The sequence below is a fragment of the Loxodonta africana genome, chromosome 3 (assembly GCF_030014295.1).
Source record: "Loxodonta africana isolate mLoxAfr1 chromosome 3, mLoxAfr1.hap2, whole genome shotgun sequence".
In the NCBI taxonomy this organism is placed as follows: Eukaryota; Metazoa; Chordata; class Mammalia; order Proboscidea; family Elephantidae; genus Loxodonta; species Loxodonta africana.
Genome location: NC_087344.1, coordinates 81,906,709 through 81,924,124, shown reverse-complemented (window position 1 = coordinate 81,924,124; position 17,416 = coordinate 81,906,709). Strand labels below are relative to the sequence as shown.

Here is a 17,416-nt window from a genome sequence, read left to right as displayed (position 1 = left end):
TTGGGGAGGGGCTGCTGGCCTTGAGGGCCAAGGCCCCAGCTGGTGTCTCTCCCTTTCCAGGTCATCCTAGGTCTTCCTGACCCCAGGATACACAGAGCCCTCCTCTTTCCTCTTACTGACACCCTGCCTGGGCCTGGAGGGAGAACATATCTCTAGTCAGGCCCCAAGTTGGTTTCCAGATCTTGCTCTTCCTGGAAATCTTGCTCAAAAATGGGGGGAGTGGAACCACGTGTCTTTTAGATTAAACCCCATACCCCCCCAAAAGAAGTTGCCATCTAGTTGATTTTGACTCATAATGACCCTATAAGACAGAGTAGAACTGCCCCATAGAGTTTCCAAGGAGCGGCTGGTGGATTTGAACTGCTGACCTTCTGGTTAGCCGCAAAACACTTAACCATTAGGCCACCAGGGCTCCATATTTAGGTTAAAAGGGACCCCCCCAAAAAAGAAAAAAGGGCCTGACTGGTTTCAAGTCCTCCCCAGCTTTACGGAGATGAGTCAGATCAATCCCGCCCCCAGGGGCTGTTGGCCTGAAGGGGTAGTCTCCCTGTAAAGGGATCACAGACCAGTGTGAGGTGCTATGACAAGAGAGGAAGCCTGGAGGACTTTGAGAAGTGATCTGGGGAAGATCCTGGCAGGCTGTGTTGGAGTGATCTGAGGAAGATCCCGGAGGATGCTGTGTTGGAGCTGAACCTTGAAGGTTTAGTAAAAATGAGCTAGGCCAGAGGCTGGTGAGGGTGACGAGTGTGGAGGGTTATAAGTAGAGGGAGCTGAGAAGGCAGAAAGCGCACTGGAGGAGATCTGCCCAGGATGCCTGGGGTATGGTGGAGAGAAGCCAGGGTGCTCTCAGAGAACCTGGAGTATCCAACTTTAAAGCTGGGACCTGCAGTGTTTGGCCTGGGGACAAGCTGTAGGGCATCAGAGACAAGGTCTCTGCCTCCTTATATTTGAAGGGCTGTTCTGAGGAAAAGTGTCAGGCTGGTTCTGAATGGCCTGTAGATGGAAATTGAACGGAACAGATTCGGTTTTTCAGAGCACTGAATGCCTGCAGAAGGAGCCCTGGTGGCGTAATGGTTAGAGCACTCAGCTACAGCATGAACCCACCAGCTGCTCCGTGGGAGAAAGATGTGGTAGTCTGCTCCCATAAAGATTTACAGCCTTGATGGCATTAATCCAAAAAACACAAAATAATAAATGTTGGAGAGGCTGTGGAGAGACTGGAACACTTATACACTGCTGGTGGGAATGTAAAATGGTACAACCACTTTGGAAATAGATTTGGCGCTTCCTTAAAAAGCTAGAAATAGAAGTACCCTACGATCCAACAATCCCACTCCTTGGAATATATCCTAGAGAAGTAAGAGCTGTCACATGAACAGATATATACACACCCATATTTGTTGCAGCACTGTTTACGATAGCAAAGAGATGGAACCAACCAAGGTGACCATCAACAGATGAATGGATAAATTATAGTATATTCACACAAAGGAATACTGCGCATCGATAAAGAACAGTGATGAATCTGTGAAACATTTCACAACATGGAGGAATCTGGAAGGCATTATGCTGAGTGAAGTAGTCAGTTGCAAAAGGACAAATATAGTATGAGACCACTATTATAAGAACTCAAGAAAGAGCTTAAACAGAGAAGAATAAATTCTTCGACGGTTACGAGAGTGGGGAGGGAGGGAGAGAGGGGGTATTCACTAATTAGATAGTAGACAAGAACTAATTTAGGTGAAGGGAAGGACAACACAATACAGGAGAGGCCAGCACAACTGGACTAAACCAAAAGCAAAGAAGTTTCCTGACTAAACCGAATGACTCAAAGGCCAGCGTATCAGGGGCAGGGGTTTGGGGACCATGGCTTCAGGGGACATCTAGGTCAATTGGCATAATAAAATCTACTAAGAAAACATTCTGCACCCCATTTTGGATAGTGGCATCTGGGGTCAAGCGGCCATCTAAGATGCATCAGTTGGTCTCAACCCACATGGAGCAAAGGAGAATGAAGAACACCAAAGACACAAGGTAAGTATGAGCCCAAGAGTAAAAACGGGCCACATAAATCAGAGACTATACAGCCTGAGACCAGAAGAACTAGATGATGCCCGGCTACAACTGACTGATGACTGCCATGACAGGGAACACAACAAAGAATCCCTGAAGGAGCAGGAGAGCAGTACAATGCAGACCTCAAATTCTCATAAAAAGACCAGACCTAACGGTCTGACAGAGACTAGAAGGATCCCGGAGGTCATGGTCCCCAGACCTTCTGTTAGCCCAAGATTGGAACCATTCCCAAAGCCAACTCTTCAGACAGGGATTGGACTGGGCTATAAGACAGAAAATGATACTGGTGAGGAGTGAGCTTCTTGGATCAAGTAGACAAATAAGGCTACATGTGCAGCTCCTGTCTGGAGGGGAGATGTGAAGGCCGAGGGGGACAGAAGCTGGCTGAATGGACACAGAAATACAGGGTAGAGACAAGGAGAGCGCTGTCTCATTAAGCGGAGAGGAACTAGGAGTATATAACAAGGTGCACATAAGGTTTTGTATGGGAGACTGACTTGATTTGTAAACGTTCACCTAAAGCACAATAAAATTAAAAAAAAAAAAAGATTTACAGCCTTGGAAACCCTATGGGGCAGTTCTACTCTGTCCTATTAAGTTGCTATGAGTTGGAATCGACTCAACAGCAGCACCACATTTGGTTTTTTTTATTTTGGAATGCTTGCAAAGTCTTTCCGAATACTCACAAGTGCCCTGTGAGGTAGGTGTTAATTGATCCTGTTTGCAGATGAGGAAACTGAGGCTGAGAGAGAGAGAGAGAGAGATTAGGTAACTTACACAAGGCCATAGACAACTGGAAATCAAATCCAGGCTTGTCTGACTTCCAACCTGTACTCCTAACCATCTCACCACACTTCCTCACTTTAGGAACACTTGCAGGTTAGAAATACCCCACAGTGTCAGGAAGGTACTTCCCAAGAAATATCAGCTGCAGGACCACTAACTGCTCCTGGATTTTTGCAGAGGGACCTCAGGGGGGTGGGTATGAGCTACCTGGTTCTCTTTCCACTCTGATGTTCTTAATTCTTCCAGTGACTCTGGTATTATTTTCTCTGTTTGACAAATGAAGAAATTGAGGCCCAGCGGTGGAAGTGGCCACCCAAGATCCTGGGCAACCGTAAGAGTCAGCATGCTGGACACAGGGCTGAGAGGGTTCTGCATCCCTAGGCCTGTGTCCCCAGATCTGTGGCCTCGTCAGCCCTGCTGCATGGGGATGGGGAAGAGCCTGGCCAGGATCCCCAGGGCCTGGACTAAAAGTCTGGCAGTGTGGTCAGTGCACAGGGCTCTGGTCCTGGAGCTTAAGCCCTTATCAAGGTCCAATTTGGCCATTTCCAGCTTCTGAAGTTCATCAGCTCTAGCTTTGAATCCGGCCTCCAACATATCCTAGCTGTGTGATCACGGGTAATTTACCACTTGGAGCCTCAGCTGTGAAATGGGGATAATTCCTACCTCATGGGATTGTGACAAGGATTCCATGAGAGAATGATATAATAGTGCCCTTGGCACAGTGCCTGTCACTTAACAGTTTATCATGCATTTGCCGTCTCACCTGAAGCGTGGGACAGTAATTCCTGTCATCCTGGCCTCAAGGACATGGTGTTGTCAGTGTGAGTTGTGGGGTCAGTGGAGATGGCAGTTCTGCCACTCAAAGGCCAGCCCAGCCCTGCAGGAGTAGGGAGACACACCCAGTTCCCAGGACCAGGGAAGCTGGGGTGATAGCCTCAATCCATCAATGATAGCCTCAGTCCAGCCTAACTTTATGGACCCAGGAGGTACTTAAGTTTGTGAGGGTAAAGGCTAGCCCAGTTCTCCTTCAGTACAGGCTGCTGGCCAGAGCAGGTAGGCAGGTATGGAGGGTGGGGAGGGTGGGGAGGGGACAGTACCCTGGGCTTTGGGAGACCAGCTAACCAGCTTTGAGAGCAAGGCCCCAAGGGATAGTGGTGGGTCTGGGCTGGAGTTGGGTCTCTGTCCTCAGCAGTTCAGGGTCTGGTTGCTCCTAGCCCTGCAGGTGGAAGAGGAGCCTGGGAAGCCTCATGCAGAAGAGGGGGCATAATCTCAGCTCCCCTTGCCCAACCCCATCCTGGATTGATGCTTGTACCACTGAGTGGGGTGGCATAGGGGGGCAGGGAGAAGATGGAGATGTGTGTCACCTGCTTTGCAGCTTTCTCCCGCCCACTGCTCGGTCACTGACCCAGGGTGAAGGCTGGGGTGTACTGACCAAAGTTGAAGGGAGACTGCCTGGGGAACCAAGTGTGGGGATGGGAAGGCAAGCTAAGGAGAAGGCTTTCTGGAGAAAGGGATGGCCATGGGGGCAGCTCTTGTGACCTCCTGCCCCAGGCCCTCAGCACCATGACGGTTTCATACACCCTCAAAGTGGCAGAGGCCCGCTTTGGCGGCTTCTCTGCCCTACTTCTCCGCTGGAGGGGAAGCATCTACAAGCTCCTCTACAAGGAGTTCCTACTCTTTGTTGCCCTGTATGCTCTGCTCAGCATCACCTACCGGTAAGGCCACGGTCTCAGGGCTGGCGTGTGGGGAGCGAGGCTGCCCATCTCCCTCTAACCTAGGTCCACACCTGACCCTCCTCAGGCTGCTGCTGACCCAAGAGCAGAGGCAGGTGTACGCCCAGGTGGCACAGTACTGCAATCGCTCTGCAGACCTCATCCCCTTGTCCTTCGTACTGGGTAAGGCCTCCCTCTCCATTCTGCCCCGTATGCTCCCTACCATCTTCTCTGACCTTTGGGTTGGGTTGGCAGCTCTGAGGGTCAAAATTACCCCAGCGGCACAGCCTGGAGGTCAACCAGAGCAGGCACAGCAGGCCCAGGAGCTGCGCACCAGGCCCAGGATTTCAGATCCTGGACCTCTCTCCACAGAAGGCACAAGGCACCTGCTGGCCTCACAAACCTGCCCTGGGTACCAGAGGGGAGCTGAGAGGTGACACCTTCCCTACTCTCGTGGGAAAGAGTTAACCATTACCCCGCCGCCACTTCCCCTTCTGCCTGAGAAAGTTGACACACTTCCCTCCTCCTGGTCTGGCCCAGCAGGCGGGACCAGAGGAAGAGGTTGTCCCGGTGACAGCCAATGAGGCAGCGCACTAGAGTCGGAAAGTGTCCTTCCCCCTGCCTTTGCACTACCTGGTTTGGACTACGCTCTCTGGTTAGGGGGAAGGGACGCTCACTCCCAGGCCCTCCATCCTCCTTTCCTGTCCCATATATCCATGGCTGTCAACCAGGTTTCTATGTGACCATGGTGGTGAACCGTTGGTGGGCCCAATACACAAGCATCCCGCTGCCGGACCAGCTAATGTGCGTCATCTCGGCCAGCGTGCACGGCGTGGACCAGCGAGGCCGCCTGCTGCGCCGCACTCTCATCCGATACGCCAACCTGGCCTCAGTGCTGGTGCTGCGCTCGGTCAGCACCCGCGTGCGCAAGCGCTTTCCCACCATGGACCACGTGGTGGACGCAGGTGCGCGGCCGGGAGCCCCTGGGGGCCGGGCCCGTTGCCGGATGCCGGTGCTGCACACGGAAGCCCTGGGGCGGGCGGAGGCCAGGACTTGTCCCAGGAACTGTCCCGCGGGCCTCCTGGGGAAAGGAGGGCTGGCGTCCAGGGGGCGCTCCAGTGCGGCAAGTCCTGGGGCGGCCGGTGATACTGCAGAAAGGCTTCTTCGCTGGAGGCAGAGGATGAGTCTTTGCCCCACTCACTGTTCCCTCGCAGGTTTCATGTCCCAGGAAGAGAGAAAAAAGTTTGAGAGCCTGAAATCTGACTTCAACAAGTATTGGGTTCCCTGCGTCTGGTTCACCAACCTGGCGGCCCAGGCCCGCAAGGACGGGCGAATCCATGACGACATCGCTCTCTGCCTGCTCCTGGAAGTGAGTCAGCTAAGACCAGGCTCATCTGCCTTCTCCCTCTAGCTTTGTCAACTGGAGTAAGAATTTTAGTAGTTAACTCTTTAGGCTTGTGCCAGCTATGTGCCAAGTGCTGTGGAGGCACTGTGTCTGTGTTAACTCATTTAACCGTCACAACAGCTCTTAAAAAAAAAAAAATATTATGATCATCTCAGATGAGGAAACTGAGGCACAGGGTGGAAAAGAAACTTGTCCAAGTTACACAGCCAGTTAGTGGACCTAGGAGATTCATATCCAGACATTCTGGCTCTAAAATCTTTGCTAAATTGCTCCCGGTCACAGACACCTCTGAGAGCAGAATGAGCCTCCAGACCTGGCCCAGGCCAAGTCTGTGCTCAGCTCCCCTCTGCCCTCCTCATTCCTCCTTGCTCACTGCAGCTGACTTCCTCTTCTTGCTGTTCCACCAGGAGCTGAACAAGTACCGTGCCAAGTGCAGCATGCTGTTCCACTATGACTGGATCAGCATTCCCCTCGTCTACACCCAAGTAACTGCCTCTCACCTCCTCAGCCCCAGTGCCTACTGTATAGCCTGTGCTGTATGTGAGATACTGGACAAATTAGACATGGTTCCTGCCCTGGGGTAGTTCAGTCTGGTGAGAAACTGAACAGCCAAAGGCTTATCCTCAACACCTCTCTCTACCCCCACTAACATGACCCTACCTCTTCTGGTATTGCTATGTCCTGCAGTATTTTAATTTCTTGTCAGACTCCCCCACAGGTACTTAAAGGCAGGGAAAGCGTTTCTTCCTGTTTCAGTAAACTATGCCCTGAGGCCAGCTTCACCCTCTCCAGGTGGTGACCATAGCAGTATACTCCTTCTTTGCCCTCTCCCTGATTGGCCGACAGTTTGTGGAGCCAGAGGCGGGAGCTGCAGAGCCTCAGGAGCCAGGCCAGGAGCCAGCACCAGCCTTAGGAGACCTGGACATGTATGTGCCTCTCACCACCCTGCTGCAGTTCTTCTTCTATGCTGGCTGGCTCAAGGTGGGCACTTCATTTGGGTGGTCATGGCAGCCTGCATTTGGGCTCAGGGCCCACACCAATCTTAGGGACAGAGTGGGACTCTGAGCCCAGAAGACACTGTCTCTGCAACCTGCAGGTGGCTGAACAGATCATCAACCCCTTTGGTGAAGATGATGATGACTTTGAGACCAACCAGCTCATAGACCGCAACCTGCAGGTGTGCAGGGGTCTAGGTGCAGCTCTTTGCACTACCCTTCCCCACCAGTTCTCAGCGCGGGTGTGAAGAAGAGGGTGGGTTTCCTGGTGACCTGCAGCCCACCCCTCTGCTGCACCAGGTGTCCCTGCTATCCGTGGACGACATGTACCAGAACCTGCCTCCCGCAGAGAAGGACCCGTACTGGGACGAGGACTTGGCGCAGCCACCCTACACTGTGGCCACGGCGGCCGAGATTCTGCGGCCTTCCTTCCTGGGCTCCACTTTCAACTTGCGGTGAGTGACCTGCTATGACAGAGGCCGATGCCAGACGTCACCCAGCCTGCAGGCCCAGGTCCCAGCCCACTCTCTGGGTCCCTCCAGTCCTTACCTTCTAAAAGGCCAATTCACCAACCCAGCCCCTGGTTCTGGCCCAGGCGGACTTTCGCTGAGCCCGCCCTCCCGCCCACAGAATGAGCGACGACCCTGAGCAGAGCTTGCAGGTGGAGGCGTCCCCTGGGTTGGCCCGGCGGCCCGGTGCGCAGACCCCGCTGCTCGGCCGCTTTCTGGGCGCAGGGGCGCCCTCCCCAGCCATCAGCCTCCGGAACTTCGGCCGTCCACGAGGACCCCCACGCACCCCTCATGTGCTGCGCTTCCGGGTCGAGGAGGGCGGTGACCCCGAGGCGGCCGACCGCATTGAGGAGGAGACAGCCGAGTCCGCAGATAAGGCCCTTGAGCCCTGAACAGAGGGAGCCGGGGCCAGATGGGCCTGCCTGCTCGCCCCAGGCCCGCCCCCTCCAGCCACCGCCCACCTTCCGGGCCTGCCCTCCAGCGCTGTCAGAGCAGTTTCCATGTGCTCTGAGCAGACCTTGTAAGGGGAAGGCGGCAGGAAGGGCCTGAGCCAGGGCTGGGAGTGGTGGGAGAGAAGGTAGAATGGGCTGCCTGGGGGAGGTGAAGCTAGGATAAAGGAGGCCAGGCATAGAAGACCAGAGTCCAGATGCAATTTAATTTCCTGGGCAATGGGGAGGGAGCTTGTGAAGTCTTACAACAGTGGTTCTCAAACTTTATGGAGCTTCAGCATCACCAGGTCGTCTTGTTGAAAGTGTTGGGCACCACTCCCAGTGTTTCTGATTTACTAGATTTGAGGTGGAGCTAAAGAACTTGCATTTCTAACAGATTGCCAGGTGATGCTGATGGTCTGGGGGCCACGATTTGAGAATCATATTTAAGATGTTTGGAAGGATATACCTTACCCTGATAACAGCAGTTACTTCTGAAGAGGGAACCGATGGTCTAAGTGTGTGTTGGGGGGACTTCTGCCTTATCTGTAATGTTCATTTTTTTTTCTACAATGAAAATATATTCATTCATTCCTTGTTCAATTATGTTTAAAATTCAATTGGCATGTACACAGTAAGATGAAGAGGAAGGGTTGGGGACTCTACTCTGGAGGTTGATCAAACTGAGATGTGAAGATGCTGAAGGTCAAGGTACCCAACCTAGACCTTTGGCATTTGGACTTTAGAGTGCCAAGTCATTCTCTGCTCCCACCAACCAAACAGGGACAAAAGACAGCATAAGGAGTGGAGGCTGCAGGGTCATCTCCATGGGGCGCCTGCAATGCTGGGAACACTCAGCTCTGAGGATAAGAGAAGCGTGCTTGTGGAGACAGCCCCATAGAACACTGGATTGGTTACTGGGTTCCACTAAGGTTCTTGCCTTCCAAGCTCAGCTTCCATCTGAAGGAATTGATGAATGCCAAAACTGAACCTTAAGGGCCAAATGATGACAAACACCAGAACCCAAAGATAAGGGGCGGCGGGGGGAAGCACTACAGTGGAGGTTTAAGAGTGCAGCCTCTGACACTGTTTACTAATTGGGTTCTAATCCTGGCTTTGCCCCGTTCTAGCTGGGTGACCATGGGATACCATGGTCTTCCAAATATACAAAGAGTACCATTCCACCATTCATTCAGAAGGTATTTGAGGTTTTTTGCTAGGTTTACAAGGATAGCCTTGCTCTAGGGAGAGAATGATCTCTGAAGGCCTGGAAGATGAGAGTAAAGTAGTATTTATTTGGGGGGTAACAAAGCCACTAATGGGTTTTAAGCAGAGAAGTGACAGGATTTGGTTTGTCTGAAGACTCACGTGGAGAGTAAAGAGCCAGAGACCAAGTAAGATCAAGCGGCAAGTGCTTGTCTAAGAAAGAGGAGGAAACTTGAACAAAAGGTAGTGGCAGTGGAGATGGGAGAGTAGATGGACTTTAGACTCTAGAGAAGAACCCACTGGTGTTGGATTAAAGGTAGAAGGAAAGAGGAATAAAGATGCTTTTATAGAGTTATAGTGTTGGCAAAGAATACTGAATATACATACCATGGACTGCCAGAAGAATAAAAAAATCTGTCATGGAATATGTACAGCCAGAGTGCTCCTTAGAAGTGAGGATGGAGAAACTACATCTCACATACTTTGGGTATGTTATCAGGAGGGAGCAGTCCCTGGAGAACATTATGCTTGGTAAAAAAGTTTAGCAAAAAAGAGGAAGACCCTCGATGAGATAGACTGACACAGGGGCTGCGATAACAGGCTCAAACATAGTGATAGTGAGGATGGCACAGGACCAGGCAGTGTTTCAATCTGTTGGACACAGGGTTGCTGTGAGTCAGAACCGACTTGATACCTAACAACAGAGCTCAAGTTAGACAATAAGGTCAAAATGCTAAGCACTGCTTTGCTGTGCCTGTCTGACATTTGTGTGCCATTGGGTTTTGATTCCCAACGAACCTAGAGACTGCCCCATAGCGTCTCCTAGGCTATAATGTTTAAGAAGCTGATTGCCAGGTCTTTCTTCCAATGGAGCTGCTGGTGGGTTCAAATCACCGATTGTTCAGTTAGCAGCTGACAAACAGTTCTCAATAAACATCAGCTAATATAAAGGTGGATAAAGATCAACACTGGGTGGGCAAGTGGGGGCCAAGACTCTTAAGAGCCAAAGTTGAAGTTTTAGAGGGTTGGGAAATATACTCAGAAAAAGGTGATCTAGTTTACCTTTCCTACAGAAGTCTACAACTTCTGTTGTCAACCAAATGGACTTTGTACTTCCTTGGCTCGTATGTAGTTGTTTTCCATCAACTTTAAATTTGATGTTATCTCAAACTTTAAAAAAAATTTAGCACATACTTGAATGCCTAATACATTGTCAAAAGGAGCACTAGTGGTACAGTGGTTAAGCGCTTGGCTGCTAACTGAAAGACTGGCAGTTCGAACCCACTAGTGGGTCCACAGTAGAAAAGACCTGGAGATTTGCTCCTGTAAGGATTTCAGCTTAGGAAACCCACGGGGTAGTTCTAATATATCCAATATGGCTGCTACGAATTGTAATTGACTGCACATCAAGAGTACGTCAGGTACTTTTGAGCCACAACATGGAACAAATACCTGCTCCTCTAGAGTTATTGTAGTAGAGAGGAGGGCAAGATCAACAAGCAGCAAATAAAACGAGCAAAATTTACATCAGATTCAAGGAGATTAAAAAAAAAAAGGGAGGATAGTGTTGGGAAAGAGTACAATTTAAAGTGTGGTCAGGAAAGGACAAAAGACCTGGAGTTACATGGCTATTTGGAGGAAAGAACTCACAACAAAGTGAATGATAAATGAGCCTGCGCTCAGGAAGGCCAGGTCATGTTTTGTTTCACAGAACTTTGTTAAGAATTTTTATCAGATGCAAAGCTGTTGTGTCGTAATCTAATTTTTAATGCTATTTTAACAATCTAGGCAAAAAAGTGACCAGATGTTAGAGGTAGTGTTGACAAGTGATGGGAGTTGGGATGTATTCTGAAGGCTGGGCCAACAGCTGGTGACATATTTAAGTTGTAAAGTGCAAGAATGAGGGAGTGAGGGCTCACCCAAGATTCTGATTTAAGCAACTGGATGAAGTAATTATTTGCTACAGTTGAGAGAAAACAGGAATGTTGGTGGGGGGAGATCCAGACAAAGATCAATTGTTACAACATCAGAAGCCCTGGTAGCACAGTGGTTAAGTGCTTGGCTACTAACCAAAAGGTGAGCAGTTCAAATTCACCAGCCACTCCTTGGAAACCCTCCAGGGCAGTTCTACTGTCCTGTGGAATGGGCTGGTAGACAATGGGTTTGTTACGATGTCATCGAAGTAGATGCATAAGCAACATTTAAATGCTGATAGGATACATGGAAAAAGAACTGGTAATCTGGAATACTTTTAAGTGGTGAGGGAAAAAGGATTAGAATTCAAAGGTAAAATGAAAGGATATGTAAATCTCCAATTAACTTTAAAAGAATACAATTTCAAGGTTTCAGACCATCTAAAACCCATCTGTAATCCCAGGTTTAACTGAATCCTCAGAACCATTTTCATGGAAGCAGTATGACCTGATTCTCCATGGTCCAATACTGGGAAGGGCCCCAGTGCTGGGACACCTCCCTCATAAGCCTCTGCTGGGCCTGCATTCCTTTATTCCCACTGAAACAGGCCTTTAGGATGAGAAATGTTCTGCCAATTTCAGAAAGGCACAGTCCACAAAACAAGCCTAGCCTTCAGGGCGAGGGGGTTGGGGCCAAGGAAGCACTCTAGTAGGGCTGAAATTGCGACAGGATAGTAGAAGTGTGGGAATCTAGTTCCAGCCATCGCTACATCTATTTTGTTCAGCACAGGGAACCAAATAGAGAAGTCAGATATTCAGACAACGTGAACGCAAGATATAGAATAAACACCTTTAATACATGTGCTAACATGGGAGGGGAGAGGATTTATTTGCCTTTCCGGGCCTTGATTTTCCTCAGATAGAACTCCAGCTCCTTGCCCTCTAGCACATAGCCATCTGCTCGGCCACACTGGCCTGGCCTCGAAGCGATACACGCTGTAAGAGAGGACGTGGTCCTTAGCAAAATGATAACGTGGCCTCACCCAAACCTATCCCCTTCGAACTCCACGTTGGCTCAGGTACCTTGAGGGCAAGCATGAAGCCCACTGTCTCCTCAGATAATACTTTATCATCAAGTAAAGTCAGTAGCAGAACTGGACAAAGTTTTCATCACTGAGACGGCCCCCTCAGCCTAGGCATACACTTCTCGAAACCATGAAACCCAGAGGCAGAGGACATGCTCCAAGGACAAGCCTATGGACTCTTAACGAACATTTTCCATTTTAGCTTCTCACTAATGGGGTGACCAAACACGCTGATTCGTGCTGGTTATCTTGGTATCATTAACAGCGCCCCTTTCGATTTCAGAAGTCTCAGAACAGTAAATGGTGTGGCTACCTTAGGCATTCAACTCTCCTGGTGAACCCTAGACCACATGGCTGGCAATCACACCATACCTTTGTGCACCCCTCCCCCATGCAACAGCCATCTCACCAAGAAGCTTGCCCTGCTGGAACTGCTCCTCCAGAAGACTGCTGATTTTTGCATTCTTTTTCCTTTCATCGTATTTTTTCTGAATTTTCTTTGATCGCTTTTTGTTTAAAATCTCTTCCTCCTCAGGAGTCTGAATAGGAGGGATACAGAAGTGTGGTTAGCTGGGGCCCCAAACCCTAACTCAGGTAAGGTCACCACAGCCAGCCTTCTCAAACCCTGAGCACCCCAACCTCAGCCTTCCTCAGTACTAAAGACTTTCATCTCTCTCCCTTCAGTAGCAGAACTGGACAGAGTTTCATCACAAGAAGGCTGGAGCCTGGCTGCCCTCCCCACTGCCCCTTCTAAAGGGAAGCTGACTTCCCAAACGCTCACCAGTTTGGCCCCCTTCTTGCGGCCCAGGGGCAGTGCATAGTGGGACTCGTACCACTGCCGGTACGGTGTGCTGTCAATGAGCACGATGCAGTTCTTCACCAGGGTCTTGGTGCGGACCAGCTCATTATTGGATGCATTGTACACAACATCGATGATCCTTGTTTTTCGAGTACAACCTGCTCACAGGAGAAATCCTGGATGAAACCATGAAAACCAGAGGCCAGATGGCCTCACCCCCAACTCCAGACTCTTCTGCTCTACAGGACCTAAGGAGGTCCTCTGTTGAGAAAAAGCAGCAAAAGAACTCTGAGCATTTACCCAGCCATAAACATCTTTGTCTTTCACACACTCATCTCTCACCAGGGGTGGCTGGCAACCACACAACTCTAGATTTAGCCAGTCATTGAGGCTGCAGAAGTTAAGAGCTTAGAAACTGGTCAGGGTAGTGAGACCTCTCCAACCATCTCAAAATCTTTCAGCAAGCAGTATACTCAAGTGCATTGGTCTGGGCCAGGGACTTCCCACTAAAAACATTTACTGAGGCTTAGAAAGGTTTAGGTGCTATTTCTAGGCACTCCTGAAGAGTCGTACTCACACTCAGAGCCCCAGGAAAAGTTCCCCACATCCAGCCTTAGGGCCCGGTACTTCTTGTTGCCTCCTCTTACACGAACTGTGTGTATGCGGCGGGGACCGATCTGGGAACCACAAGACACAGGAGCTAGGTTATCAAGGAGAGAAACAGGAGAGAGGAGGAACCTGGGCTGGATGGAGGCAACACAGTCAGTGTAACTATGACAAGTCCTAGCATCGGCAAGTGGCACACAAGTGACCAAAACAGTCACAACCACGCCTAAAGATACTTTTTCATCACTCTAGTTACCTCCAAGAGAAAAAATCTAACGCTAAACAGTGAACATTACGTTTCCACACAACTACCATGAGAGCAGCCCACTCCTTCCCAGGACTCTTCTAGTAATATACAGCACCTACATCTATTATTAGACACTCGCCAGGGGTGGAAGACAGCAGAGACCATACAAGCTTTTTACTGTTTGTTCAACACATAAAGGTGTGGCAACTGCCCAATACCAACCATTAAGAGACACTACTGACTCCTAGAAAGGATCCACAACAACTACACGTTGAGGAGACCCCACCACGCTAGACAGCAGGGGAAAGCGGCCTCTTGGATGGTGAGGCCCATGCACGCACCTTAGTGTTGGCAGCCGGGCGTCCCAGCTCATACTTCCGCTTCTTGTGGTACGGCTTCCTCTTGCCCCCGGTCTTGCGGCGCTTGTGCCAGTTGTCCCGAGAGATGCCTATGTATGAGGTCAAGGGCAGAAGCTTGAGGTGCTGGGACCCGGGGCCTCACCAGCTCCAGAACCCACTCGCCGGACGGACCGCGGGCTCAGCTCTCCAAGGTTGGCTTCCCCACCGCGCACTCGGGGATTTGCAGCATTACCGAGGTGTCATCATGCACGTGCGGCCCAGCCCGGATCTCCCTTCCCGCGGCAGCCATGTTGGTGCAGCTGGCAATCCAGCGACCTTGCAGCCCCCGGCGCGGACCTCGCCGGCCAAAACCTGCGGACCGCCCCTTCTCATGGCTGTTCGTTGCCGGGCACCGGGGCGCCAGCACTCCTAACTTGGCTGCTAATGAGGATGGCGCCCGATTGAACTCACCCCCCCATCATGGCCGCAACACACAGCGAGACTCACCCATCGCTCGGCGCTGGCTGGAAAGAGAAAACGCAAAGCTTCACGGTCCGGTTTGTAAAACGTAGTCCCGCCCCCTTTACGTACATTCCGGGCGCCGTTAAAATGGCCAGGACTACAACTTTACTGACGCTTTAGCGACTGCGACGAAAATGCACCAAAGGCGGGGAGGGTCCTTGTGCCCGATGAACCCTCAGCCCGCTTAGCTCTCAAATCTCTGAAACCCTTTTGGGAAAGGCTGGGTGGGCGGATCCTGCGGGGTCGACAAATGTGCAAGCTTTCGGTAGAAGTTGAGGGCTTCAGGGCACAACGGAGTAGAGTACCATGGTTTTGTTTACGTTTTTAGAGAGACTAGTGTAAGAGTCTATAGCAGTAGTCCAAGATGAGAGATGTGTGCGTTGGGAAAGGGTGGAAGGCAATAGAGGTGGAAACGAGTGATGGATTTTTTTTTTTAATATCGTGGCTAAAATATGCACACCAAAACATTCGCCAACACAACTTCAACATTCACAATTCAGTTACACTGATTACATTTTTCATATTGTGCCACCATTATCAGTATCCTTTTCCAAAATATTACACCACCATTAACATAAACTCAATGCCCCCCCCCCGCCCAAAAAAAACCTCTTCTCCCCTCCCTCCTACTCCTACTTCTGGTAACCGTTAATAATCTTTGGTTTCTATGTGCAGTATTTACTTATTTCATGTAAGTGAGATTGTAAGGTATTTGCCCTTTTGTAGCTGGCTTATTTCACTCAGCATAATTTTTTTTTTTTTTTTAATGTGTTCAAGGTTCGTCCATGTTGTGGCATGCATCAGAACTACATTTCTATTTATGGCTCCAGGATATTCCATTGTATGTATATACCACATTTTGTTTATCCATTCATCTGTTGATGGACATTTAGGTTGTTTCCACCTTTTGGCTATTATGAAAAGTGCTGCAATGAACACTGGTGTAGAAATTTCTATTTGGGTTTCAGTCTTTGCTTCTTCAAGGTATAGACCTAGGGCTGGGATTGCTGCATCATACGGTAATTCTATGTTCAACCTTTTGAGGAACCACCAAACTGTTTTCCACAGTACCTGTACCATTTGGGAATTAGGTTTTGTTTTGAATGGTCTGGTTAAAATAGATTGGACATGAGGGTTGCAGGAGGGGGAAATGTCAAGGATTACTAAATTTTTCACTTCATAAGTGGATGAATATTGGTGCTATTTACTGAGATGGGAAGGAGCCCTGGTGGCGCAATGGTTAAGACTTCCTCTGCTAACAAAAAGTTCAGAGGTTCGAACCGATCAGTGCCTCTGCAGGAGAAAAGACCTAGTTATAAGCCTAGAAAATCCTATTGGGCAGTTCTGCTCTGTCCTATAGGGTTGCTATGAGTCATGAGTCAAAATCAACTCAATGGCACACAATGACAACACTGAGATGGGATAGACCAAGGCAGGAGGTATTCTGGCCATGTTCATTTTGAGATCTTGATGAGTCATCAAAGTGGATAGGCAGCTGGATATTCATGTCTGGTCTTATAGAAGAGATCCAAACTCAAGATACTACTTTGTGAATATATATATGTGTGTATGTATACATATAAAAAAAAACATATACTACATCTCCATAATCCAACCTATCTCAAAATTTCACCACCTAACTAGTGCTCATTGAATCCATCTTCTCCTTTTTATTCCCAATTCAATTGCGTTCTTCTTCCCCTGTGTCAAGTGGCTGGAGACAGAGAAATATATGACATACATATGTAAGATCTCATGGTTTACTGAGAAAACCAAATGAATACAATTTGGTAAGTAGAACAGTAATTTGTTCAACTCTTTGAGTACGATTCCAATATTTATTGATTGCCTACTAAATGCCAGTCATTTTTCTAGGTGTTAGAGATAGAGTGGTGAACGTGTGTATGTATATGTGCACATATGTGTGTATATATACACGCATACACACACACATATATATATATATACATGTATATAAAAGACATGCGAATGAATAGTACTTAGGGAGATAGCATAAAGCAGGGGTCGGCAAACTTCTGTAAAGGGCCACTAGGTAAATACTTTAGGCTTTGTGGACTATGGATCTCTGTTGCAACTAATCAATTCTGGCATTGTAGTTTGAAAGCAACCACCAAAACCAAAAAACCAAACCCGCTGCTGTTAAGTTGATTATAGGACAGAGTAGAATTGCCACCTAGGGTTTCCAAGAAGTGGCTGGTAGATTCGAAATGCCAACCTTTTGGTTAGCAGATGAACTCTTACCTACTATGCCACCAGGGCTCCAATAGACAATAGTAAACAAATGGAACTGACAGTGTTCCAAAAAAACTTTATTTATGGATATGGGATTTGAATTTCATATAATTTTCACATGTCATGAGGTATGCTTTTGATTTTTAACCATTTAAAAATGTAAAAACATACACGGACAAAATATAAAAATGTAAAAACCTTATGGGCTCAGTCCGTGGGCAGTAGTTTGCCAAGCCCTGGCTTAAAGAAATACAGGAGGGCCTGGGTCCAAGACTTGAGGAAGGTCAATATTTCAAGGCCAGGTAGAGAAAAAATAAGCTGGTAAAGGAGACAAAAGGAGCAGTTAGAGTAGCATGAGGAAAATCAGCACTGGGCGGTGTCATGACAGCCAAGAAAGAGAGTAGTTCTGTTGTGTGTCTAGTTAAAATGGGACTAAAGTGTAACTATTGTATTTTATTACTATTTAGTAATACCGAAGTCTTTGGTGACATTGGAAAAAAGCAGTTTCTATGCAGAAGGATGGGCAAAAACTTGAT

The 17,416-nt window shown here is 48.9% G+C and overlaps 2 protein-coding genes and 4 non-coding genes across 6 annotated transcripts; 1 reads left to right on the top strand and 5 right to left on the bottom strand.

Moving 5' to 3' along the window:
- The first annotated feature begins 3,920 nt into the window (after positions 1 to 3,920).
- BEST4 (bestrophin 4) lies at positions 3,921 to 9,803 on the top strand. The gene is made up of 9 exons (XM_064281884.1): positions 3,921 to 4,577; positions 4,663 to 4,757; positions 5,306 to 5,539; positions 5,789 to 5,943; positions 6,387 to 6,464; positions 6,772 to 6,960; positions 7,076 to 7,156; positions 7,275 to 7,429; positions 7,605 to 9,803. The coding sequence occupies exons 1-9, from the start codon at positions 4,426 to 4,428 to the stop codon at positions 7,873 to 7,875; spliced, it is 1,410 nt and encodes a 469-aa protein (XP_064137954.1). The 5' UTR covers positions 3,921 to 4,425; the 3' UTR covers positions 7,876 to 9,803.
- A 2,063-nt stretch (positions 9,804 to 11,866) lies between these two features.
- On the bottom strand, positions 11,867 to 14,711 carry RPS8 (ribosomal protein S8). The gene is made up of 6 exons (XM_010595306.3): positions 14,613 to 14,711; positions 14,109 to 14,215; positions 13,492 to 13,591; positions 12,897 to 13,072; positions 12,525 to 12,654; positions 11,867 to 12,026 (listed from the first exon to the last, which is right to left on the bottom strand). Exons 1-6 carry the CDS (start codon positions 14,614 to 14,616, stop codon positions 11,917 to 11,919), a joined length of 627 nt encoding a protein of 208 aa, XP_010593608.1. The 5' UTR covers positions 14,617 to 14,711; the 3' UTR covers positions 11,867 to 11,916.
- LOC111752084 (small nucleolar RNA SNORD38) lies at positions 12,140 to 12,209 on the bottom strand. The gene has a single exon (XR_002787102.1). It is a non-coding gene; the product is annotated as a small nucleolar RNA SNORD38 (small nucleolar RNA).
- Positions 12,762 to 12,830, bottom strand: LOC111752085 (small nucleolar RNA SNORD38). The gene has a single exon (XR_002787103.1). It is a non-coding gene; the product is annotated as a small nucleolar RNA SNORD38 (small nucleolar RNA).
- On the bottom strand, positions 13,671 to 13,774 carry LOC111752086 (small nucleolar RNA SNORD46). Its single transcript, XR_002787104.1, has one exon. It is a non-coding gene; the product is annotated as a small nucleolar RNA SNORD46 (small nucleolar RNA).
- Positions 14,298 to 14,377, bottom strand: LOC111752077 (small nucleolar RNA SNORD55/SNORD39). The gene has a single exon (XR_002787095.1). It is a non-coding gene; the product is annotated as a small nucleolar RNA SNORD55/SNORD39 (small nucleolar RNA).
- Positions 14,712 to 17,416: the final 2,705 nt, after the last annotated feature.

Bases quoted from the DNA above. Each gene is read 5' to 3' on its own strand.
- BEST4 (XM_064281884.1), top strand. From the start codon at position 4,426: ATGACGGTTTCATACACCCTCAAAGTGGCAGAGGCCCGCTTTGGCGGC. The intron at 4,578-4,662 runs GTAAGGCCACGG...GACCCTCCTCAG, and splicing joins CTGCTCAGCATCACCTACCG to GCTGCTGCTGACCCAAGAGC. The intron at 6,961-7,075 runs GTGGGCACTTCA...TGCAACCTGCAG, and splicing joins TCTATGCTGGCTGGCTCAAG to GTGGCTGAACAGATCATCAA.
- RPS8 (XM_010595306.3), bottom strand. The intron at 13,592-14,108 runs GTGCGTGCATGG...TGTGGTTCCCAG, and splicing joins GCCCGGCTGCCAACACTAAG to ATCGGTCCCCGCCGCATACA. The intron at 12,655-12,896 runs GTGAGCGTTTGG...CCTCCTATTCAG, and splicing joins GCAAGAAGGGGGCCAAACTG to ACTCCTGAGGAGGAAGAGAT.